Below are 19,694 nucleotides of genomic sequence, written 5' to 3' on the forward strand. Positions count from 1 at the left end.
CCAAGTGTGGGATGGAGAACAGACTTGTGAGAGAGCAGGATGTTTTTCCACTTAGAAATCGAACCGCTTTGTTGGGGAGCTTGGATATTGCCAGCTGAAAACATCCTAGTAGAGAGGAGATATATATGTGAGCCCAAAACAAGAGGAAAAAGAGAGGACTTGAGATTGTTTGGGCTGTTCAACAACACTTGGAGAGATGCTCCTAGAGAGAACTGCTCCAAGGAAGGCTTCAGGGCTTTGGGCTCCAGCTGAGGCTCTGAGCTGTTCCAGGTTCCAGCAGCAACCTTGGTTGGATTGTGGGTTTGCTGAGGGCCTGCGGACTACGCCAGGAGAATCGTTCCACAGAACTAATATCCTTAAGGTTTCATTATTGTGTCCTTTAATCTCCTTTTACTATTGTTTGGGTTAGTGGGTTAGTGAGTTAATGAGTTCATAGTAAAGTATAATGGTTTTAAAAACTGAGCCTATAGTTCAGCATCTATCTGGCTGAAGGATGCCTGTAAACTTGGACCATGTGCACACCATGCTATGAGAGGATTGGGGCATTCTGGGCCACCAGACTACTGACGCAAACAGCAGGTAGGGTACATGAAATAGCCAGTACTCATATAGTCCAAATGTGTGGTAGAATACCTGGAAAGGTAGGCTCAGAAGAATCTTAAATGAACGCTAACTCATAACGTAGCCTCTATCTTGTCACTAGCTGATAGCGACTTTGATTTTTTAAAAAAGAAAACTTAACTTTTATTTGTACCAAGTATGGGACAGTGTTTTGTTGATTGTTTGTGTATTACATTTGGTTTCTTTTCTCTTCTTTTTAAATTTTTTATCATGATTTATTCAGATTGCATCCCGATTGTATTCCCTTCCTCTTATCTTCCTGTTCCCATCCTCCCTCCCTCCCTTTTCTGCTCTGTTTCCTCCCCTAGACCTCTGACAGGTGGGGACCGCTCACCCCATAGTCTGACCACAGCCTATCAGGTCTTACCTGGATAGCCTGCATCCCCTTTCGCTGTGTGCCCACAGGGCCTTCCTGCCAAGGGGCAGTGATGAAATTACTGGCAACAGAGTTCATGTCAGAGGCAGTCCCCTGCTCTCCACCCCATCCCACCCATCCCCATGTGGAGAGGGAGCTGTCAATTGGCTACATCTGAACAGGTGGTCTAAGACCTCTACCTGCAATGTCCTTGGTTGGTGCATCAGTATGTGCAGGCCCCCTGGGTCCAGATCTGCCAGCCCTTAGAGTCTCCTGACAATAGCCACCCACTCTGGCCTTCTATCCCTCAACTCTTCCATACAACCCACATCTCTTTGCCCGGAGTCTGCGTGTGAGTCCTAATATCTGTTCTGATCCCTGGCTGGTGAAACTTAATATCTCTTAAGTGCTAATGCCACTAATACTTATGTGAGCTTGGTTTAAGAGGCAAGGACTTCCTCGGTGGTAACTCAGAGACCCATTCATATCTTGTTCTTTTTTTTTTTTTTTTTAGATTTATTTATTTATTATGTATACAGTGCTCGGCCTGCATGTACACCTGCATACCAGAAGAGGGAACCAGATCTCATGATAGATGGTTGTAAGACACCATGCAGTTGCTGGGAATTGAACTCAGGACCTTTGGAAGAGCAGACGGTGATCTTAATCGCTGAGTCACCTCTCCAGCCCCAGGTCTTGTTCTTTTGATAGGGTTACAGTGCATATCCACAGACAGAACCATCCGGAGCAGCTGTGTGAGACCGTACACAGAACTTAATGAAGAATGCCGGGGTGGACGGATTTCAGTGCGCCAGTGTGCTCACTCTATAGTGTTCCATTCCTTTGCAATCCCAGAGAACATGTTGCCAGAAGAGAACGTTGTGTGGAATGAGACCTTTTACCATATTTTATGACCAATATGCATTAAGAAACACATCCGTTCTACAAGTACAAAGTTTTCTAGTCTTGAAGAGGCAAGCGGCCATCTACAACAGACCTGAGACCATGAGAATGTTTGGCAGTGGCAGAAGAGTCAAAAGATGGCAGTTTTTTCAGCTGTTTGCCACTTGTTTTATATTGAGCTTCATGGTTTTCTGGGGCCCAATCAATAATCACATCGTGAACCACATGAAGTCCTTCTCCTACAGATACCTCATAAATATCTACGACTTTGTCAACGACTCCCTGTCCCTCAAGCACAGCTCCGAGCAGGCTCACTACCCATACTTGATCAACCACAGAGAGAAGTGTCAGGCTCAAGATGTCCTCCTCCTACTGTTTATAAAGACCGCCCCTGAGAACTATGACCGGCGGTCTGCAATCAGGAAAACGTGGGGCAATGAGAAGTATGCCCATTCTCAATTGAATGCCAACATCAAAACTCTGTTTGCTTTAGGAACTCCTGCTCCACTGAAGGGAGAACTGCAAGAAAATCTGATTTGGGAAGATCGCGTGTTCAAGGATATAATTCAGCAAGACTTTGTTGATTCTTTCTATAACCTCACTCTGAAATTACTTCTTCAGTTCAGCTGGACAAACACCTTTTGTCCACATGCCAAATTCCTGATGACTGCTGACGACGATGTATTCATCCATATGCCAAACCTCATTGAATACCTTCAAGGGCTAGAGCAGATCGGTGTCCGAGACTTTTGGATTGGCCACGTTTATCGTGGTGCCCCTCCTGTTAGGGATAAAAGCAGCAAATACTATGTTCCCTATGAGATGTACCAGTGGCCGGCTTACCCTGACTATACAGCTGGTGCTGCTTATGTCGTCTCCAGCGATGTGGCTGCCAGAGTCTATGAGGCATCGCAGACGCTAAATTCTAGTCTATACATAGATGATGTGTTCATGGGCCTCTGTGCCAATAAAATGGGCATGGTGCCACAGGACCATGCATTCTTTTCTGGGGGAGGGAAGGTTCTTTACCATCCCTGCATCTATGAAAAGATGATGACATCTCATGGACACGCACATGATCTACAGGACCTCTGGATAGAGGCTACAGACCCTAAAGTAAAGAACATTTCAAAAGGGTTTTTTGGTCAAATATACTGCAAGTTCATTAAGATAGTTCTCCTCTGCAGGCTGACTGGCAGGAATCCGTATCCTTGCAGGGCCGCATTTGCTTAGTCGTACTTGAATGCTGTGCTGTGTTCACTGTCTTGAGCCGAAATTGATTGAATGAATGAACTGTAAATGTTTCTCTCTAGCCTGAGTGAAATGAAATGAAAGCAAAGACATCATTTCAAATCCCAGGGTACTGACATGTTCCTTTCGTTATGGAGACTGGTCAATATGACGCCTAATTCGTGGCCTAAATCCGTTTCAAGGAATTCATATTTAAAAAAAAAAGATTTCTATCATAAGCAAAAGCAAAACTGAAGCAAGGTTTTTCATGTTCTCATTTGGTGCCACATGTGTATTTAAGGTATGGAGAGCAATTGAGAAGCCGTGGTATCAAAGTACTAGTTTCCGGGAAATACCGAACAAACGTATAATGTAGCATCTAAGGAAATTAATTTATCTTTGGAGCAAGCAATGCAGATTATCTTGATTAAAAAGTACTTGGTGGAGGGGGTAGGGGCAGATGATATAGAAGAAAGTATACCAACCTCATGGAAGTTTCCCTCTAGTGAAGATGCATAGGAAAATGTCCATACAGTCAAATCGCTTGACACTAACATTGCTGTAGATGTTTACCTGGATAGTTCTGGCATCATTTAAGGTATATCCTTTTCTCAAATTCAGTTTTTAAAGTAAGGTTTGAGAAAGTTACCAGGTCTGCCCTAGCCAGGACTTTATTTAGGATTTCTCTAAATGTGTAAAGCAGGAGCAGTTTATGGCCCCTGAAGGCCTTCTAAGATAAAGTGGTTTTAATTTAATGAATTGTTGAATTGCGTTTAAAGCACTAAACACTGGCCTTGGTTTAAGGTACTTGCTTGAATACAGCTTACATAGAGGGATGTTATAATGGAAGACACTGAAAGGAAAGATAGGGCTAGAGGCATAACTCAGCACCCAAAAAGGAAAAGACAAATAAGCTTTAAAGGCCTCTTTTCCTTGTAACTTGGAATGAGTTAGTCACAGCCTTACTCAAATTAACCCATTGCTTACCAGCAAGGTCTTGTAGGCCAGAGGTGTTGTTCCAAGTGCAGACTTTTAACTTGAAAGCTTTTTACTCTTGCTACCATTTCTAAAATGTTCCGTTATTTGGCTCCGTAACTATCAGAGGTTTTCTTTTAAATATTTCAAACATGGAATCCAAGTAAGAGTGACAGAGAAACTGACCAAACGAGACTGAGAGTTTTGGTACAGTTGTGTGTTCTTTGTACTCAGCGGTTTGGCAGATCTAGTAAAGTGAACTACACTTATGTTACAAAGTAGGATTCAGCTCAGAGTGCACGAGCCCAGAGGGGACTAAGTGATGTCCATTGATGGGGACATGAGATGCAAGTCAAAACATGACCTCAGCAAAAGCAGATGGAGTGCTATACCTCAGACAGAAGCATATATTAGGGAAAGTTCCACTGCCATTATTATGATGGTGTTGGAATCATTGTAAAAAATAATTTAAGTAAATGATGTCTGTGTTTTCACAGGTAGACGTTTGTTTTTTGAAACAGGGTTTCTCTGTATGTATCCCTGGCTGTCCTGGGCTCATTTTCTAGACCAGCCTACCCTAGAACTCACAGGGATCCACCTGCCTCTGCCTCCGGAGTGCTGGGATTAAAGGTGTTCACCACCATGCCCGGCCTTAGATTTTTTTTTTTTTTTTAATGTTTACAGAAATCTTGGTGAAATTTTTATTATGAGATATACGGCTTGTTTACACTGCTTGGGTAATTTCTTACTAATCTGAAGACTGTAGTGTTAAATAGTCTATGATAATTATTTTTAGGGTAGATTTGGGGTTTTAGACTATTATAGTTCAGATTTTCTGATCAATTTTTTAAAAAGTAGAGAAGAAACGTGTAACTTGAAAAGGCAGTTTCATAGTTAGTCCTCACCAGTTGGCCCTTGGTAGCTGCTGGCTTTGGGCTCTACATGCCCACGTTTCCATTTGGAACTGATAAAAGTGGCTGGAAAAAGTCATCTTTCTGACCATCGAGGTGGTCTTGTTTACACCAGTACTTTATGAAGCCGTTATTTATTCGCTTGACTGAGCTCTCATGAACTGTGCTCACCTTTTTAATTTTTGCTTAGAATAGAATGGAACTGTTTTGAAGTTAAAGGAAATCTGTCTGTTAGAGTTGTTAAATGACTCCATCATAAGACTCAAGGGCCTGAAAAGTGTAACCAGAGCTGGTCTCACCTTTTGAAAAGGAAAGAAAAAAAAAAACTTGGTTCTCCAATGCAGGGCTGTTTTCAAAATGAAAAATAAAATGAGAAAGAGAATAAGGAATGGCTGTGCACAGTATTATTGGTAAAAACTTACCACTTTATTGGTTTGCATCTTTTTTCAGCTATTAATTTTATACCAAAATGTTAAATATTTATAACGCTTGAATTTCAGTCTTGTATGGCAAAGTAATTAGGAGGTCTAAAAAAAAAAATCTATGCTTTCTAATAAACAATTTAAAAATCATCAGTAATGCATATTTAGCCTCCTGTGTGGCATCATTTGGTGATTAATCACCTTCTTTTTGATATTAGCGAAGTCTGTATTACACATCCGCTCTCCTGTTTCTGTTCACGTTGCTGCTGCGCTCAGCTCAGAGCTTAGGTAGCTTCCTTACGGAGCTACCTAAGGAGGTCCGCTTCTGTGTTTGTGGGGAAATGCTGTTTCCTAACCGTTTATCCAGTGGCACAAGAAGAAGAACTTGCAGCTTTGGTGCATTTAGAGGTCATTTGAAGACTAAATAAAAGAACTTGGCAGCATCCATGTCACTGGGCATAGCAGAGCTTTGTTCTCGCAGGCATGCCAGGGATGTGTGTGGTTTGGACCTTGATCGCTTGGAGGAATTCATTACCGTAAAGTATACTTTTGCAGTTTACCTGGGCACCATAACTACACTGAAAATTGGCCCTTCTATCTCTGGTGCCAATTCTCCATTCTTCCATGATAACGAGAGGCCTTTAGATGTCTCCCTGGTTGTTCTCTCCTGCCAACTATGAATTGTGTCCGAGGGCAAGATTTAATTCGCTTTCTTCACACAACTCCTTTGCTCTGCACCTCAAATGCTGCTTCCAGTGTGGATTCTAAAGTCTTCCATCTGACTTGAGAAACCCCATGTCTTTCTTTATCCCCTGTAAATTTGTTTGCCCACAGCCAATCTGATCACGAATTCCTTTGTTTTCTGTCCTTGGGTGATGCTGTTTCCTTTGTCAGGAGCACCAGCTCTGCTGAAGACAACGGAGAATGCTTTGAAAAGTCATGGTTATAAGAATCTGGAAGAGGCATGTCTACGCACCTAATATATATATATGTAGGATGGTAAAAACGAACAGCCTTGCACATTCTTTAATCTCATGATAAATCTGGCTCATTTTGCTTAACAATGTTTTGTATGAGCATACGATTTGATTACCCTCTTCACATTTTTCCTTTGTACTTCTTATGACAAATATGACTTAGTGATCTCTTATAAATTAATAGTTACGATATGATGATACACCGCAACCAAAGCCGTGGGGGAGGGAAGGGTTTGTTCACTCATATTTCCACAACACTCTTCAGTGTTGAAGGAACTCGGGATAGAAACTCGAACAGAGCAGGAACCTGGAGGCAGAAGGCTGAATGCTGCTCACGGCCTTGCTCATCACAGCTTGCTCAGCCTGCTTTCTTATAGAGCCCAAGACCACATCATTCACAATGGCCTGGGCCCTCCCCTACCAATCACCAATTAAGGAAATTCCCTACAGGCTTGCCTACAGCCCAGTCTCATTGAGACATTTTCTAATTGAAGGTCCTTCCTCTCAGATGACTCTTGTTTGTGTCAAGTTGACGTACAGCAGCCAGCGTAATTGACCCCTTGTCAGATGGACTCATAAGCACATCACTGTACAGCCACAATCTTTCCTTTCTTGTTCATCCTCAAGATCACACATTACTAGGAATTTCACAATATAAAACATTTTACAAACTTAAAAAGTCCCACACTCTCACAGATTCAAACACTTTAAAATTTTACTCTCTTAAAAAGAAATCCAAAGTCTCTTTTAAAAATCCAAAAAATTTTAAATGCAGAAGTCAACTGTGAGCTCCTTTCTATAAAATAAAATAAAATAAAATAAAATAAAATAAAATAAAATAAATACTTTCTTCAAGAGGGTAGAACCAGGGCACAGTCACAGTTGTATCTTAGGGTTACTGTCACTGTGATGAAACACCATGACAAAAAGTTGGTTTGGATTACAATTCCACATTACTGCTCATCATCAAAGGAAGTCAGGACAGAAACTCACTGAAGGCAGGAACTGATGAGGCCATAGAGGAGTGCAGCTTCCTGGCTTGCTCTGGCTGCTTTCGTACAGATCTCAAGGCCACCAGGCCAAGGGTGGCCTCCCCTACACTGGGCTGAGCCCTCCCCATCAATCACTAATTAGGACAATGCTCAATAGGCTTGCCTACAGTGTGACCATATTGGGGCATCTTCCCAGTTGTCATTCTCTCCTCTCAGGCTTGTGTCAAGTTGACATGAAACATGACATCCAGCAAAACATGTAACTGAGACTTTACAATTACAAAAATAAGTATATGTTTCAAGATAGAAAAAAATCCAGAAGATAAATTCATTTATGGAAAACGATAGAATATGTCACTGCCAAGTGGTGCCTTTTGGTGAACACACCACTGATATTTTACATCCAGAAATTCTCAAATTGGGTCATTCACCATAACTCAAAGAATGTATTCTTTCCTCGTTTTAACATCTTGACTTTGTAGGTGCGTGTATGACGTCACTATTGTGGATATATACATGGATGTGTGAGTGTTCATGTCTGTCCTTGCTGGCAAGGAACACACATTTGGAGATCAGAGGTAACACTCACCTTCCTCAAGGCTTGAGATCAGGTCCCTTGTTCATTAGTGCACACAACAGTTCTATCTCACAAGTGTCAAGGACCACCCCAGTCAGGTATGGGGGTCCCTGGGATGAGGGTCTTCGAAGACTTGGTGGGCAAGGATTCGGCGGTGACAAACAGAGACAAACACAGAGGCAGTTTGAATCTGAGTGTATTTTGCAGGCAAGCTCTCTAGATTTTTATACACATTTTGAAACAGGAAGTGTTTTGTGGTTACGTTTTCCATGGAGTAGATTCAAGGGGGTCAGTGAAGCAATCAGGCATATAGATTACACAGTACACAGCACATAGTAACGACATCATTGTTTCTAAGTCATCAGCTTGGCACAGGCAGATATTACATTCTCAGGTTGAGCCAGGGGCCGTAGACAGTCCTCAGTAAGATTAGCAATTTGCTGTTAGTCAGTGTCTGACACCTTTTTCCCATTGATGACCACCCATCCATCCCCTCCCTCACACACTGCTGAATAGGGGAGAGGTGGATGAGGTGTAGCAGGCAATCTACAGGGTCCTCTACATGTAGAAGGACACCAGAGACTGCCTTTCAATACATAGGCCACGCCATATGGAGTTTGGTATTGTAGGAATTAAAATTCCGCTTTTACTTTCACTCTTCTTCAAGTTACCTTTTCCTTGAATTGGCTCTGCCTTTGGTAAAGACCCTTCATTTAGTTGAGGGGAATTTTCAACTGCCTCCTTTTGCTGTAATTCATTGAAAAAGTTCTGCATTGTTTATTATTCTTAAGAACTTTCAGGATGACTAATAATAAATCAGGCACATTTGGAGGAGGTGTCCCATTCTGCGGTTCCTAGGCTGGTGCTTTGTCCAGTTCACCTCCTGGCACCGTGTCCCTGGTCACCTTGTTGTTGCCTTGACTATGCGTGAGAAGAATAATAGAGCAAATAAGAAGGCATAGCAAGAAGCAGGTCGCTACCAACACTCCAAGGGAAAGAACACCATGGCTTTTTCCAGGAGACTCTCCCTTCTGGGGTCGGCGCCTCAGGTCCCGGGAACAGCATTGTCACCCGACTCTACTGGAGATGGTATGGCACACAAGCACTTGAATTCTCCAGTCTCCACCTCTAACTTTGCCTTAAGCATGATAGGGATTACAGGTGTCTACTGTAGTATCCAGCATTACATGGGATGTAGCTCGAGACACACACACACACACACACACACACTCACACACACACACAAACACAGCAAGAGCTTCATTTACTGAGCCACTTCCATAGTTTCAGGGATACTTTTCACTTCAGTTTTACCTAATATAATATACCTATCCCACATACAACTATAAATGTTTTATATATTTTAAAGTAGGTATCCTTTGCTTAGCCTTTTAGTGCCTCATAATTTGAACGTAGAAATATACACAGCACTGATAGTATCTCTATTGGTATTGACTAGAGAAAAGAAAATGCAAATACTAGTGTAATATATGTGTATATACATATGTAAACATCTCCCTAACAAAATAAGATAGAAACACTTCTATCAATTGTAATTCCTGTTTCTGCAACTAGTTACGTGGGCTTACGTGGTTATGTATAATTATTTTTCTCTACTGTCTGTTTTGTATTTCATTCATCGTCAGCAAGGACCTCAGCAGGTCTTGGCTCCTCTACTGGAGAGTTACCCATACTTTGCTTCCTGAAGGATTAGGTGGCTGTATTTTCACTTTGCCTTTAATTACAGATCTCCTGCATCCATACATAATCGTTGTTACCTACATGTAGGGGAGCATCCCATTTCCCCCTTGGCAATCTGAATCAATCACCCCTCCTAACACTGTTACTTTATTTTCTTACCCTTTGGCTTAAAGGCATCAGAAGCCCAAGGTGGCCACAGAGATGTCTGAGCTTCCACTTCGATGAACAGTTTGTTGTTTCTTGGCAGAAGTGCTCCCCACTCTGGAACCAAACCTTCTAGTCCAGCGGAACTTAAGTTTGGGAGCACAGGAAACAAACGTTTTTCTAAGGGGTCACTAGGGCTGATAGTGAGCAGGACTGTTCCCTTATCTACCTACCGCTTGATTCCTGGACCCTGGTTGTGGGAAAACTGTACCATACATTGACTGGACACTGATGCAAAGCATATACCACCTTCTGGAGCTCACAGCTCCAGCCTTCCACGTTACTGCCACCTAGTGTCATCAACAGGCCAGCTTCTTGAGGATGACCGGGAACATGATAAGACCAGTGGATCTATGAACATGGACCTTATGTCATTCTTCTTTGGCTGTGAACTGGGTTCCTTAGTCAAAAGCAATGTATGTGGAGTACCATCATGGTGGATGAGCGTTCTGTTAGTATGGTAGTTTTGCCAGAAGCCTGATGTTCAGGAAAGGGAAATCCATAAACAGCTGTAATATCTACTCCAATAAGATCAAAATGTTGCTCTTTGCATGGAAGAAAGCATTCCAATATAGTCAATCTGTGACCAGGTCGCCACCTGGTCACCCCAGGGAATGGTGCCATGTCGAGGGTAACGTGTTGCTCTCTGCTGCTGGCAGCTGTGGCACTGAGCAGCAACTCTAGCTAAGTCAGCCTTGGTGAATGAAAATATATGGTAAGGAGCCCATGAATAATCGCCTCTCTGCCACTGTGGCTACTTTGCTGTGACAGGGATAGCTAGAGAAAGATGTTGGCTGTCTGCAGATCTCTAGTCCCCTCTGCTGATGAATTCTCCTTTTGATAAGCATTTACTAACATGACACCAGGAGTGGGCACTGCTGTGACCAAACCTGAACATGCTGGCTTTTAGAGGACTGTAGAGGGCTTTGAAATGCAGTACTAGAAAAGTGATTGAGGGGCTGGAGAGATAGCTCAGTGGTTAAGAGCACTGACTATCCTTCCAGAGATCCTGAGTTCAATTTCCCAAAACCACATGGTGGCTCACAACCATCTATAATGTGAGCTGATGCATACTGTATACATAATAAATATAATAACATATTATATAATAATACATAATGTATAATATATTAACATAATAACAAATAATAACAATAATATAAATGTATATGTAAAAAATAAAAAATGTTTAAAAAAAATTTTTTTAAACCTTGCCTAAGACTAAATTTTAAAGTAATGGACTGACTTATTTGGCTTAGGAGAATTCAAGAAATCCTAATGTTGATTCTCTTGCAAGATCACAAGGAGTTACTCCTATGCAAGTCTGTAGCAGCAATAACAACCACAAAAGAGCAAAGGGGGTGGAAAGAAATACAAAATGAACTGTTTCAAGAGAAGAGACCCTGTTGCAGTCAAGGACTGAAAAGGGTAAGGAGATTAAGGGAGGCCTGATGGGTGTTGGAACACAGGGAACGGTGCCCCCAGATTAACAGAGGCCTGATGGGTGTTGGAACACAGGGAACGGTGCCCCCAGATTAACAGAGGCCTGATGGGTGTTGGAACACAGGGAAGGGTGCCCCCAGGCAAGGCCCCAGCCATTTACCATTCCAACCTGTGAAAGGAAAATGTCTAAGGAATTCTCCACTTCAACAAAGGAACAAGACCACCTGCTGCAGCTGTGATGCAAGGGGCCAAGGGCCATCCCAAGGCAGCAGCCAAACTTGACAGTGTCATCTACCTACAGCTGGCTTGGGTCACAGAGGGTACAGGAGTAGAAGGGCTGTGAAATCCTCACCAATGGTCTAGGAGATCTACTGAGGTCACGGGTGTGGCAAGGAGCGGGAGTCTTTGAGAGGCCTTTCCTGTAAAAGTGAAGTCGGAATTGAATTGGAGATCCCCCCAAAATGTAGGAGATGCCAAAGCTGTGGGCTATCTGTCAAGGAGAGGTGCACCCAGACAGCGGAATCAGTCCGAGAGAAAAACGCGTGTTGCGGACAGCAAAGCTGAAGGGCGCGGTCGTAATCACTTATATCTACATGTAGCCACAAGGTCTGGCCTTTGCCCTGCTGAGTTTTGGTCTGACTTTGGTCCAGTCTTCCCTCACTACGCTGTCATCTCTCCCCTTTGCAATGTTAATGTATAGGCTCTGCTATGATATGGTGAAGGTGTACAATTTGAGTTTGGAACTGTAAGGGATTGGCTGGATTCTCAGAAAAGATTTTGGACTTTTAGGCAGTTACAAAATGGCCAGGAGCCTGTGAGGGACAGAAAGTAGTGGCAGTTTGAATGAGAATGGCCCATAGTTACAGATGTTTGGATACTTAGCCTGCAGTTGGTAATATTCTTTGGAAGGTTAAGTAAGGGGGGGGGGGGTCTTATTGGAGGAATTGTCACTGGAGGCAGGCTTTGAAAGTGTAAGGAAATGGCAGAAGCCATTTTGAGTTCACTTTCACTGTTTCCTGCTTCCAGTTAAAGATGTTCCAGACCCCATGAGGGCTCACGGCCGTACTTCCCACTGTGAACGGTGGAAAGGTCACCTCAGTGATGGTGTCCAAGCAGTAGAAAATCAAACTAATACAGAAGTCAGATGGTAGCTACAAATGTGATTGCCACCAGACCAGACTTATGATAGGGACTTTGTGCATAAGGAATTTTTGGGTTTTTAGTGAATGTTCCTTTGTATTTCTGGTCTTTACCTCCTCCACATAGGCTTTCTTTTCTTTCTTTCTTTCTTTCTTTCTTTTTTTTTTCCCCTTCAGTTTTTACAATTTAATAATTTTAAAGAAAAGTGACAGAAAACGAAAGTACTGACAGGGGAGCGTTTGTCTCCTCTCAGGCACAAAAAGAGGAAGTAACGAAACTCGAGGCTTACGGCTCTCCAAAAGGAGACTGTGTATACCAAATAGAGACTGCATCTCCCAAATGGAGACTAAGGTCTCCCAAACGAGGGTCTGGAATGTCTTCCAGACACTCACACCCACAACCCCGTGATCGCTTTTTGGGTGCCCCACATACCAACACAGACTTCCGGGTCTCAAAGAAAGAGGAACAGAAAAAAAAAAAAAAAAAAAAGAAAGTAAGAAACAGACAAGCGAGCTGTACACAGAACACTTATCAACCGGAGACAAGTGAGCTGTACACAGAACACTTATCAACCGGTGTAGACTCTCCGGATGGAGGTTCTGGGGGCGGTCTGGGAGTTTCCGGCCAAGGCAACAAATGTTGTGCGCCAGTCATGAGACTCCTGAAGACCACCAGGAATCAGCCGGATGCAATTTATACAAAGTCTTTTATTGAGCAAACTCCAGAGCTTGGACGGACAGTTCCCCAGTAACTGGAAGAAGGTGTTGCCTGGACTCCTTACGGTTCAAGATTTATGAGGGCAAAAACTACAAGAGGGACTTTCCAAGCCTTGGCATTACATAATTGGGTAAGGAGATTACAGGAAAGTCGGCCTTAAAGCTGGTTGAGGTAGTGGGTTTGGGGGGCTTGGGCTAAGCCACAAGGGGAGATTTTTATTTATTTGACATTGTGGTCTTGCCCCACATGCACCCAATTGGATGGCCTAGGGTGCACGTTTCTGGGAGCCTTTGCCAGATGCATTTTTGTGAGTTTTCCGAGAACTTGGGGGAAGGTGGACATTTACCCTCGGGACAAGAAGGAGGCCTGGTACAAAATGGCATTTGTTTGGTGCCCACAAGGTCGCCCTTGTTCCCAGATTGTTGATGGGCACTGTGCTGCATGGGGGTGCTGAACTCCACACTTGCTCCTTGTTTTCTGTAAGGCCCCACGTTTTCTTCTACCGGATGAGCCAATTCATGTGCTTCTCTGCAGTGGCCTTGTCTGTGCCTCAGTGACACGCGTGAAAGAATTAAGGGTGCTGTGCACTTTGCAAAGGTGGCCAAGAGCCGGGCCAGTGTTGCTTGATCCTGTTCAGGGGTTCAGATGGAGGAAAATGCTAGTCCTTTCCTTCGGGCTGGGAGAAGCTTCCCATGGATGCACTACTTGGAGGACTTTGGTTCTCTTGGTTTTGCGGAAATGATATGAAATCAACAAGCAGTTTAACTTTCCTAAATCTTTCTCTTATCACACCAATACTATCAGTGAGATTTGGTTATTGTGTGTGGGAATAGCGAATCAGTATTAGAATCTGTCGATCAATAGGAAAAATCACATTCTCAGGCCTCAGATGACACACTAAGCTCACTGGCATAGGTTGCTGGCTTTGCCCTTTTTCAGAAATGTTTTTTAACCACTTGAGGTCTACTTAGGGTTTTTTTTTTTCTTTTCTTTTTTTTTTTTTAATGTAGAAACATGAGGTAAATGCATGGATATGCTGGAGAAGTAAAATAGTAATTACGGGCCAGTTGCTGTGCTATCAGCAGCAGCAGCAGCAGCAGCACCATGCTGAGTCACAGCCCTGGGTCACTGTAGGATCTAATATCTTTAGTGAGTCAGGCACTCATTTGACTGCTTGGAGGAATGAGCTCAAAAGCTGATAATTTCCTAAGCTTAGGCTTGTACCTTGAGCTTGGTAAGAATGAACACAGGAGCCTGGCTGAGTGCAGCTGCTCTGAGGTAAGAAGTTGGTTATGGTTGGATTGTGTGTCTGTGTGGGGTGTGTGTGTGTGTGTGTGTGTGTGTGTGTGTGTGTGCGCGTGCATGCACAGGCATGTCTGTACGCATACACATACACAATGCCTCTGGAGGCCAGAAGAGGGCATTGGATCATTGGATCCCCTGGAACTGGAGTTAGAGGCATTTGTGAGCTGCAGTTTGGGCGTTGGAAATCTGAAGAGCTCTTAAACACCGAGCCATCTCTCCAGCCCAACGTCTGTACTTCCTCACAATCCAAAAATAGCATGTTGGTTACTTTTCTCATTGCTAAGACAAAACACATAACAAAATGAATTTAAGGAAGGCACTACAGAGAAGTCATGGCAGCAATGGATGAGGCAGGGCGTGAAAGAGCATCCACTGTCAGGCAGCAGACAAAGGCGAGTGCTGAATTTCTGCTTGGCCCTCCTTTTTTATTCAGTGAAGCAGTCCATCTGACAGGCCTGAAGGTTTGTCTCCTACATAATTCTAGATCCTGAGGAGTTGACAGTCAATACCAGTCATCGCATTTACCAGCCTTTGTTCACTTCCTAGGTCGTCTGTTGGAGTAGAGACTGTAGATTTGTTCCAACTGAGAGAAAGTATTCCTAGACTTCCTAATGCCCATACTGCTTTCACAAATTCCTCCATCAAGAATTATGTTACCTCAATTTGAGTCTCCTTTATGATGTGAAGAGGCAGAAACACCCTTGCTTTTGTCCTTCTCAGGCATCCCTTACCTGAACAATCACTGTAGAAACAAAGATGTTGGCCATGAATGAAAGTTACTTTGCAAATTTAAGCAGAACCCAGCATCAGAAACTAGTGTTTCCTGTTGTTTCTCTCACATCCTTTCAAAGCATTAAATCCAGATGTGATAAGTATACGGAGGGGAGGGAAATCGTTGTCAAGCTGGTCCATCATGTAGAGGAGGGCATTTGGTCTTTCTATAACCAAGGCCTCTCATACATTACCATTGCACCTTTGAGTGCATATTAGATTCACTCCTACTGCTTTCCATATACTCTGCTGTTTGTTTGTTTGTTTGTTTTCTTTTGCTGGTTGCGGCTTCCTAAGCAGTTTTTGCATCTTAACATCCATATCCTAGGAGATAAAGTGCTTTGCATGTTGATTAGCTGAGGACAAGGTCTGAATGGGACTTTAGTGTCCTTTGTGGGCATTCTTCCTGACTAGCCCTGGTAGTTACTGCCCTGACTAGGAGTAACTGTGGGGAATGGGAAATAGAGCAGGATCTGGAAGCACAGAGGTCTGAAAGGCAGTGTCCCAACTGGAGTTAGGCTCCTTCTGCAGGGTCCTCAGTGTACACAGTTGTTTTTATATCAATGCCAAGGATGAGGTGCATGATTACAAGTCTCTGGGCACAAAGCAGGGTGTACGTTTCTCCTCTGGGGCTTATTGGTGTGGTCTTGCAATCTCCCCCCAACCCCGTCTCTCTCTGTCTGTCTCTCTGTCTCTGTCTCTCTGTCTCTGTCTCTGTCTCTGTCTCTCTGTCTCTCTCTCTCTCTCTCTCTCTCTCTCTCTCTCTCTCTCTCTCTCTCTCTCTCTTGGTTTGGCTTTCTCAAGACAGGGTTTCTCTATGTAGCCTTGGCTACCCTGGACTCACTTTGTAGACCAGGCTGGCCTCGAACTCACAGCAGTCTACCTGCCCCTGCCTTCCTGAGTGCTGGGATTAAAGGCATGCCCCACCACACCCTGCTCGCTCTGCTTTCTCCCTCCTAATCCTAACCAATGTCTAGGAGACCTATGTGCTGCCCCTCCCTGAGAGCAAATACATTTCGAGGTACAAATGAGGAACATCTTGGACAGAGTGAGGAAACTATAGTTCAGCATCTATCTAGCTGAAGGATGCCTGTAGAACTTGGAACATGTGCACACCATGCTATGAGAGGATTGGGGCATTCGGCTCCACCAGACTACTGACACAGACAGCAGGCAGGACTCATAAAGCAGTCAGTAACTTATAGTGTCCGAAGGTGTGGTAGAATACCTGGAAAGTAGGCTCAGAAGAATCTTAAATGAATGCTAACTCATAACCTGGCCTCTGTCTTTTCACTAGCTGATAGCGGCTTTGGTTATATCAAAGGTTTGGAAAGCTCACTCAGACTAAAATGGCTTCAATCTGAGCCCTAGTCTGGATGAGGAGTGATGATGATCTGGAGGGTGAAAAGCCTTTGAGATGAAGTGTCTCATGAGATTAAACAACTGGAGATGGGGCTGAAGGCAAAGGCGGGCTCTGGAGTTTCTGGTGTAGATGGAGAACGCAGGTTTAGGCACAAATGAAGCCAGGTGTCAAGGAGGAAGATCAAACAAGATGTTCACATTAGAAGACCCTTATCTAGCCTCCGCTTTTTACGTAGTCTGTGCAGAGTCACATTGGTTCTGAGGAAAACTAAGTTGACTCGTACATTCCCTAGTTTCTAGGGGTTTGAGGAAAAACAAGCAGTGAGTGCTTGGAAGTCCTTTAGTGTTCACGTCCCTGATGACAACACTAGCCTTGAAATTCTACCTGCCCAGTTTAGAACCTGTTAAATATGAAATGCCTGTTGATTTTTCAAATAATACAGCCTGTACATATTTGTAAGTCACAAAGTAGTTGGATAGTTTGGAAATTGCTTCAGAAAAGCAAATCTTGACTCTTTGACTATGAGCCTTGATTTTTTTAAAAAGAAAACTTAACTCTTATTTGTACCTAGTATGGGACAGTGTTTTGTTGATTGTTTGTGTATTACATTTGGTTTCTTTTTTCTTCTTTTTAAATTTTTTATCATGATTTATTCAGGTTGCATCCCGATTGTATTCCCTTCACTCTTATCTTCCTGTTCCCATCCTCCCTCCCTCCCTTTTCTGCTCTGTTTCCTCCCCTAGACCTCTGACAGGTGGGGACCGCTCACCCCATAGTCTGACCACAGCCTATCAGGTCTTACCTGGATAGCCTGCATCCCCTTTCGCTGTGTGCCCACAGGGCCTTCCTGCCAAGGGGCAGTGATGAAATTACTGGCAACAGAGTTCATGTCAGAGGCAGTCCCCTGCTCTCCGCCCCATCCCACCCATCCCCATGTGGAGAGGGAGCTGTCAATTGGCTACATCTGAACAGGTGGTCTAAGACCTTTACCTGCAATGTCCTTGGTTGGTGCATCAGTCTGTGCAGGACCCCTGGGTCCAGATCTGCCAGCCCTTAGAGTCTCCTGACAATAGCCACCCACTCTGGCCTTCTATCCTTCAATTCCTCCATACAACTCGCACCTCTTTGCCTGGAGTCTGCATGTGAGTCCTAGTATCTGTCCTGATCCCTGGCTGGTGAAACTTTAATACCTCTTAAGTGCTAATGCCACTAATACTTATGTGAGTATCAACCAGGTCACATTTGGTTTAAGAGACAGGACTTCCTTGGTGGTAACTCAGAGAGCCATTCATATCTCGTTCTTTTGATAGGGTTACAGTGCATATCCACAGACAGAACCATCCGGAGCAGCTGTGTGAGACCGTACACAGAACTTAATGAAGAATGCCGGGGTGGACGGATTTCAGTGCGCCAGTGTGCTCACTCTATAGTGTTCCATTCCTTTGCAATCCCAGAGAACATGTTGCCAGAAGAGAACGTTGTGTGGAATGAGACCTTTTACCATATTTTATGACCAATATGCATTAAGAAACACATCCGTTCTACAAGTACAAAGTTTTCTAGTCTTGAAGAGGCAAGCGGCCATCTACAACAGACCTGAGACCATGAGAATGTTTGGCAGTGGCAGAAGAGTCAAAAGATGGCAGTTTTTTCAGCTGTTTGCCACTTGTTTTATATTGAGCTTCATGGTTTTCTGGGGCCCAATCAATAATCACATCATGAACTACATGAAGTCCTTCTCCTACAGATACCTCGTAAATATCTACGACTTTGTCAACGACTCCCTGTCCCTCAAGCACAGCTCCGAGCAGGCTCACTACCCATACTTGATCAACCACAGAGAGAAGTGTCAGGCTCAAGATGTCCTCCTCCTACTGTTTATAAAGACCGCCCCTGAGAACTATGACCGGCGGTCTGCAATCAGGAAAACGTGGGGCAATGAGAAGTATGCCCATTCTCAATTGAATGCCAACATCAAAACTCTGTTTGCTTTAGGAACTCCTGCTCCACTGAAGGGAGAACTGCAAGAAAATCTGATTTGGGAAGATCGCGTGTTCAAGGATATAATTCAGCAAGACTTTGTTGATTCTTTCTATAACCTCACTCTGAAATTACTTCTTCAGTTCAGCTGGACAAACACCTTTTGTCCACATGCCAAATTCCTGATGACTGCTGACGATGATGTATTCATCCATATGCCAAACCTCATTGAATACCTTCAAGGACTAGAGCAGATCGGTGTCCGAGACTTTTGGATTGGCCACGTTCATCGTGGTGCCCCTCCTGTTAGGGATAAAAGCAGCAAATACTATGTTCCCTATGAGATGTACCAGTGGCCGGCTTACCCTGACTATACAGCTGGTGCTGCCTATGTCGTCTCCAGCGATGTGGCTGCCAGAGTCTATGAGGTATCGCAGACGCTAAATTCTAGTCTGTACATAGATGATGTGTTCATGGGCCTCTGTGCCAATAAAATGGGCATGGTGCCACAGGACCATGCATTCTTTTCTGGGGGAGGGAAGGTTCTTTACCACCCCTGCATCTATGAAAAGATGATGACATCTCATGGACACACACATGATCTGCAGGACCTCTGGATAGAGGCTACAGACCCTAAAGTAAAGAACATTTCAAAAGGGTTTTTTGGTCAAATATACTGCAAGTTCATTAAGATAGTTCTCCTCTGCAGGCTGACTGGCAGGAATCCGTATCCTTGCAGGGCCGCATTTGCTTAGTCGTACTTGAATGCTGTGCTGTGTTCACTGTCTTGAGCCGAAATTGATTGAATGAATGAACTGTAAATGTTTCTCTCTAGCCTGAGTGAAATGAAATGAAAGCAAAGACATCATTTCAAATCCCAGGGTACTGACATGTTCCTTTCGTTATGGAGACTGGTCAATATGACGCCTAATTCGTGGCCTAAATCCATTTCAAGGAATTCATATTTTAAAAAAAATACTTCTATCATAAGCAAAAGCAAAACTGAAGCAAGGTTTTTCATGTTCTCATTTGGTGCCACATGTGTATTTAAGGTATGGAGAGCAATTGAGAAGCCGTGGTATCAAAGTACTAGTTTCCGGGAAATAC

At 43.6% G+C, this 19,694-nt stretch overlaps 2 protein-coding genes across 2 annotated transcripts; both read left to right on the top strand.

Annotated features, from left to right (window-relative positions):
• Positions 1-1,691: 1,691 nt before the first annotated feature.
• Positions 1,692-3,138, top strand: LOC127193360 (lactosylceramide 1,3-N-acetyl-beta-D-glucosaminyltransferase-like). The gene has a single exon (XM_051150691.1). It carries the CDS (start codon positions 1,865-1,867, stop codon positions 3,110-3,112), a length of 1,248 nt encoding a protein of 415 aa, XP_051006648.1. The 5' UTR covers positions 1,692-1,864; the 3' UTR covers positions 3,113-3,138.
• A 15,017-nt stretch (positions 3,139-18,155) lies between these two features.
• Positions 18,156-19,368, top strand: LOC127193361 (lactosylceramide 1,3-N-acetyl-beta-D-glucosaminyltransferase). Its single transcript, XM_051150692.1, has one exon. The coding sequence runs from the start codon at positions 18,212-18,214 to the stop codon at positions 19,340-19,342; it is 1,131 nt and encodes a 376-aa protein (XP_051006649.1). The 5' UTR covers positions 18,156-18,211; the 3' UTR covers positions 19,343-19,368.
• The last annotated feature ends 326 nt before the right edge of the window (positions 19,369-19,694 follow it).

This window comes from Acomys russatus, chromosome 8, assembly GCF_903995435.1.
Source record: "Acomys russatus chromosome 8, mAcoRus1.1, whole genome shotgun sequence".
Classification (NCBI taxonomy): Eukaryota; Metazoa; Chordata; class Mammalia; order Rodentia; family Muridae; genus Acomys; species Acomys russatus.

Excerpts from the sequence above, each read along its gene's own strand:
- LOC127193360 (XM_051150691.1), top strand. The coding sequence starts at position 1,865 with ATGAGACCTTTTACCATATTTTATGACCAATATGCATTAAGAAACACA.
- LOC127193361 (XM_051150692.1), top strand. The coding sequence starts at position 18,212 with ATGAGAATGTTTGGCAGTGGCAGAAGAGTCAAAAGATGGCAGTTTTTT.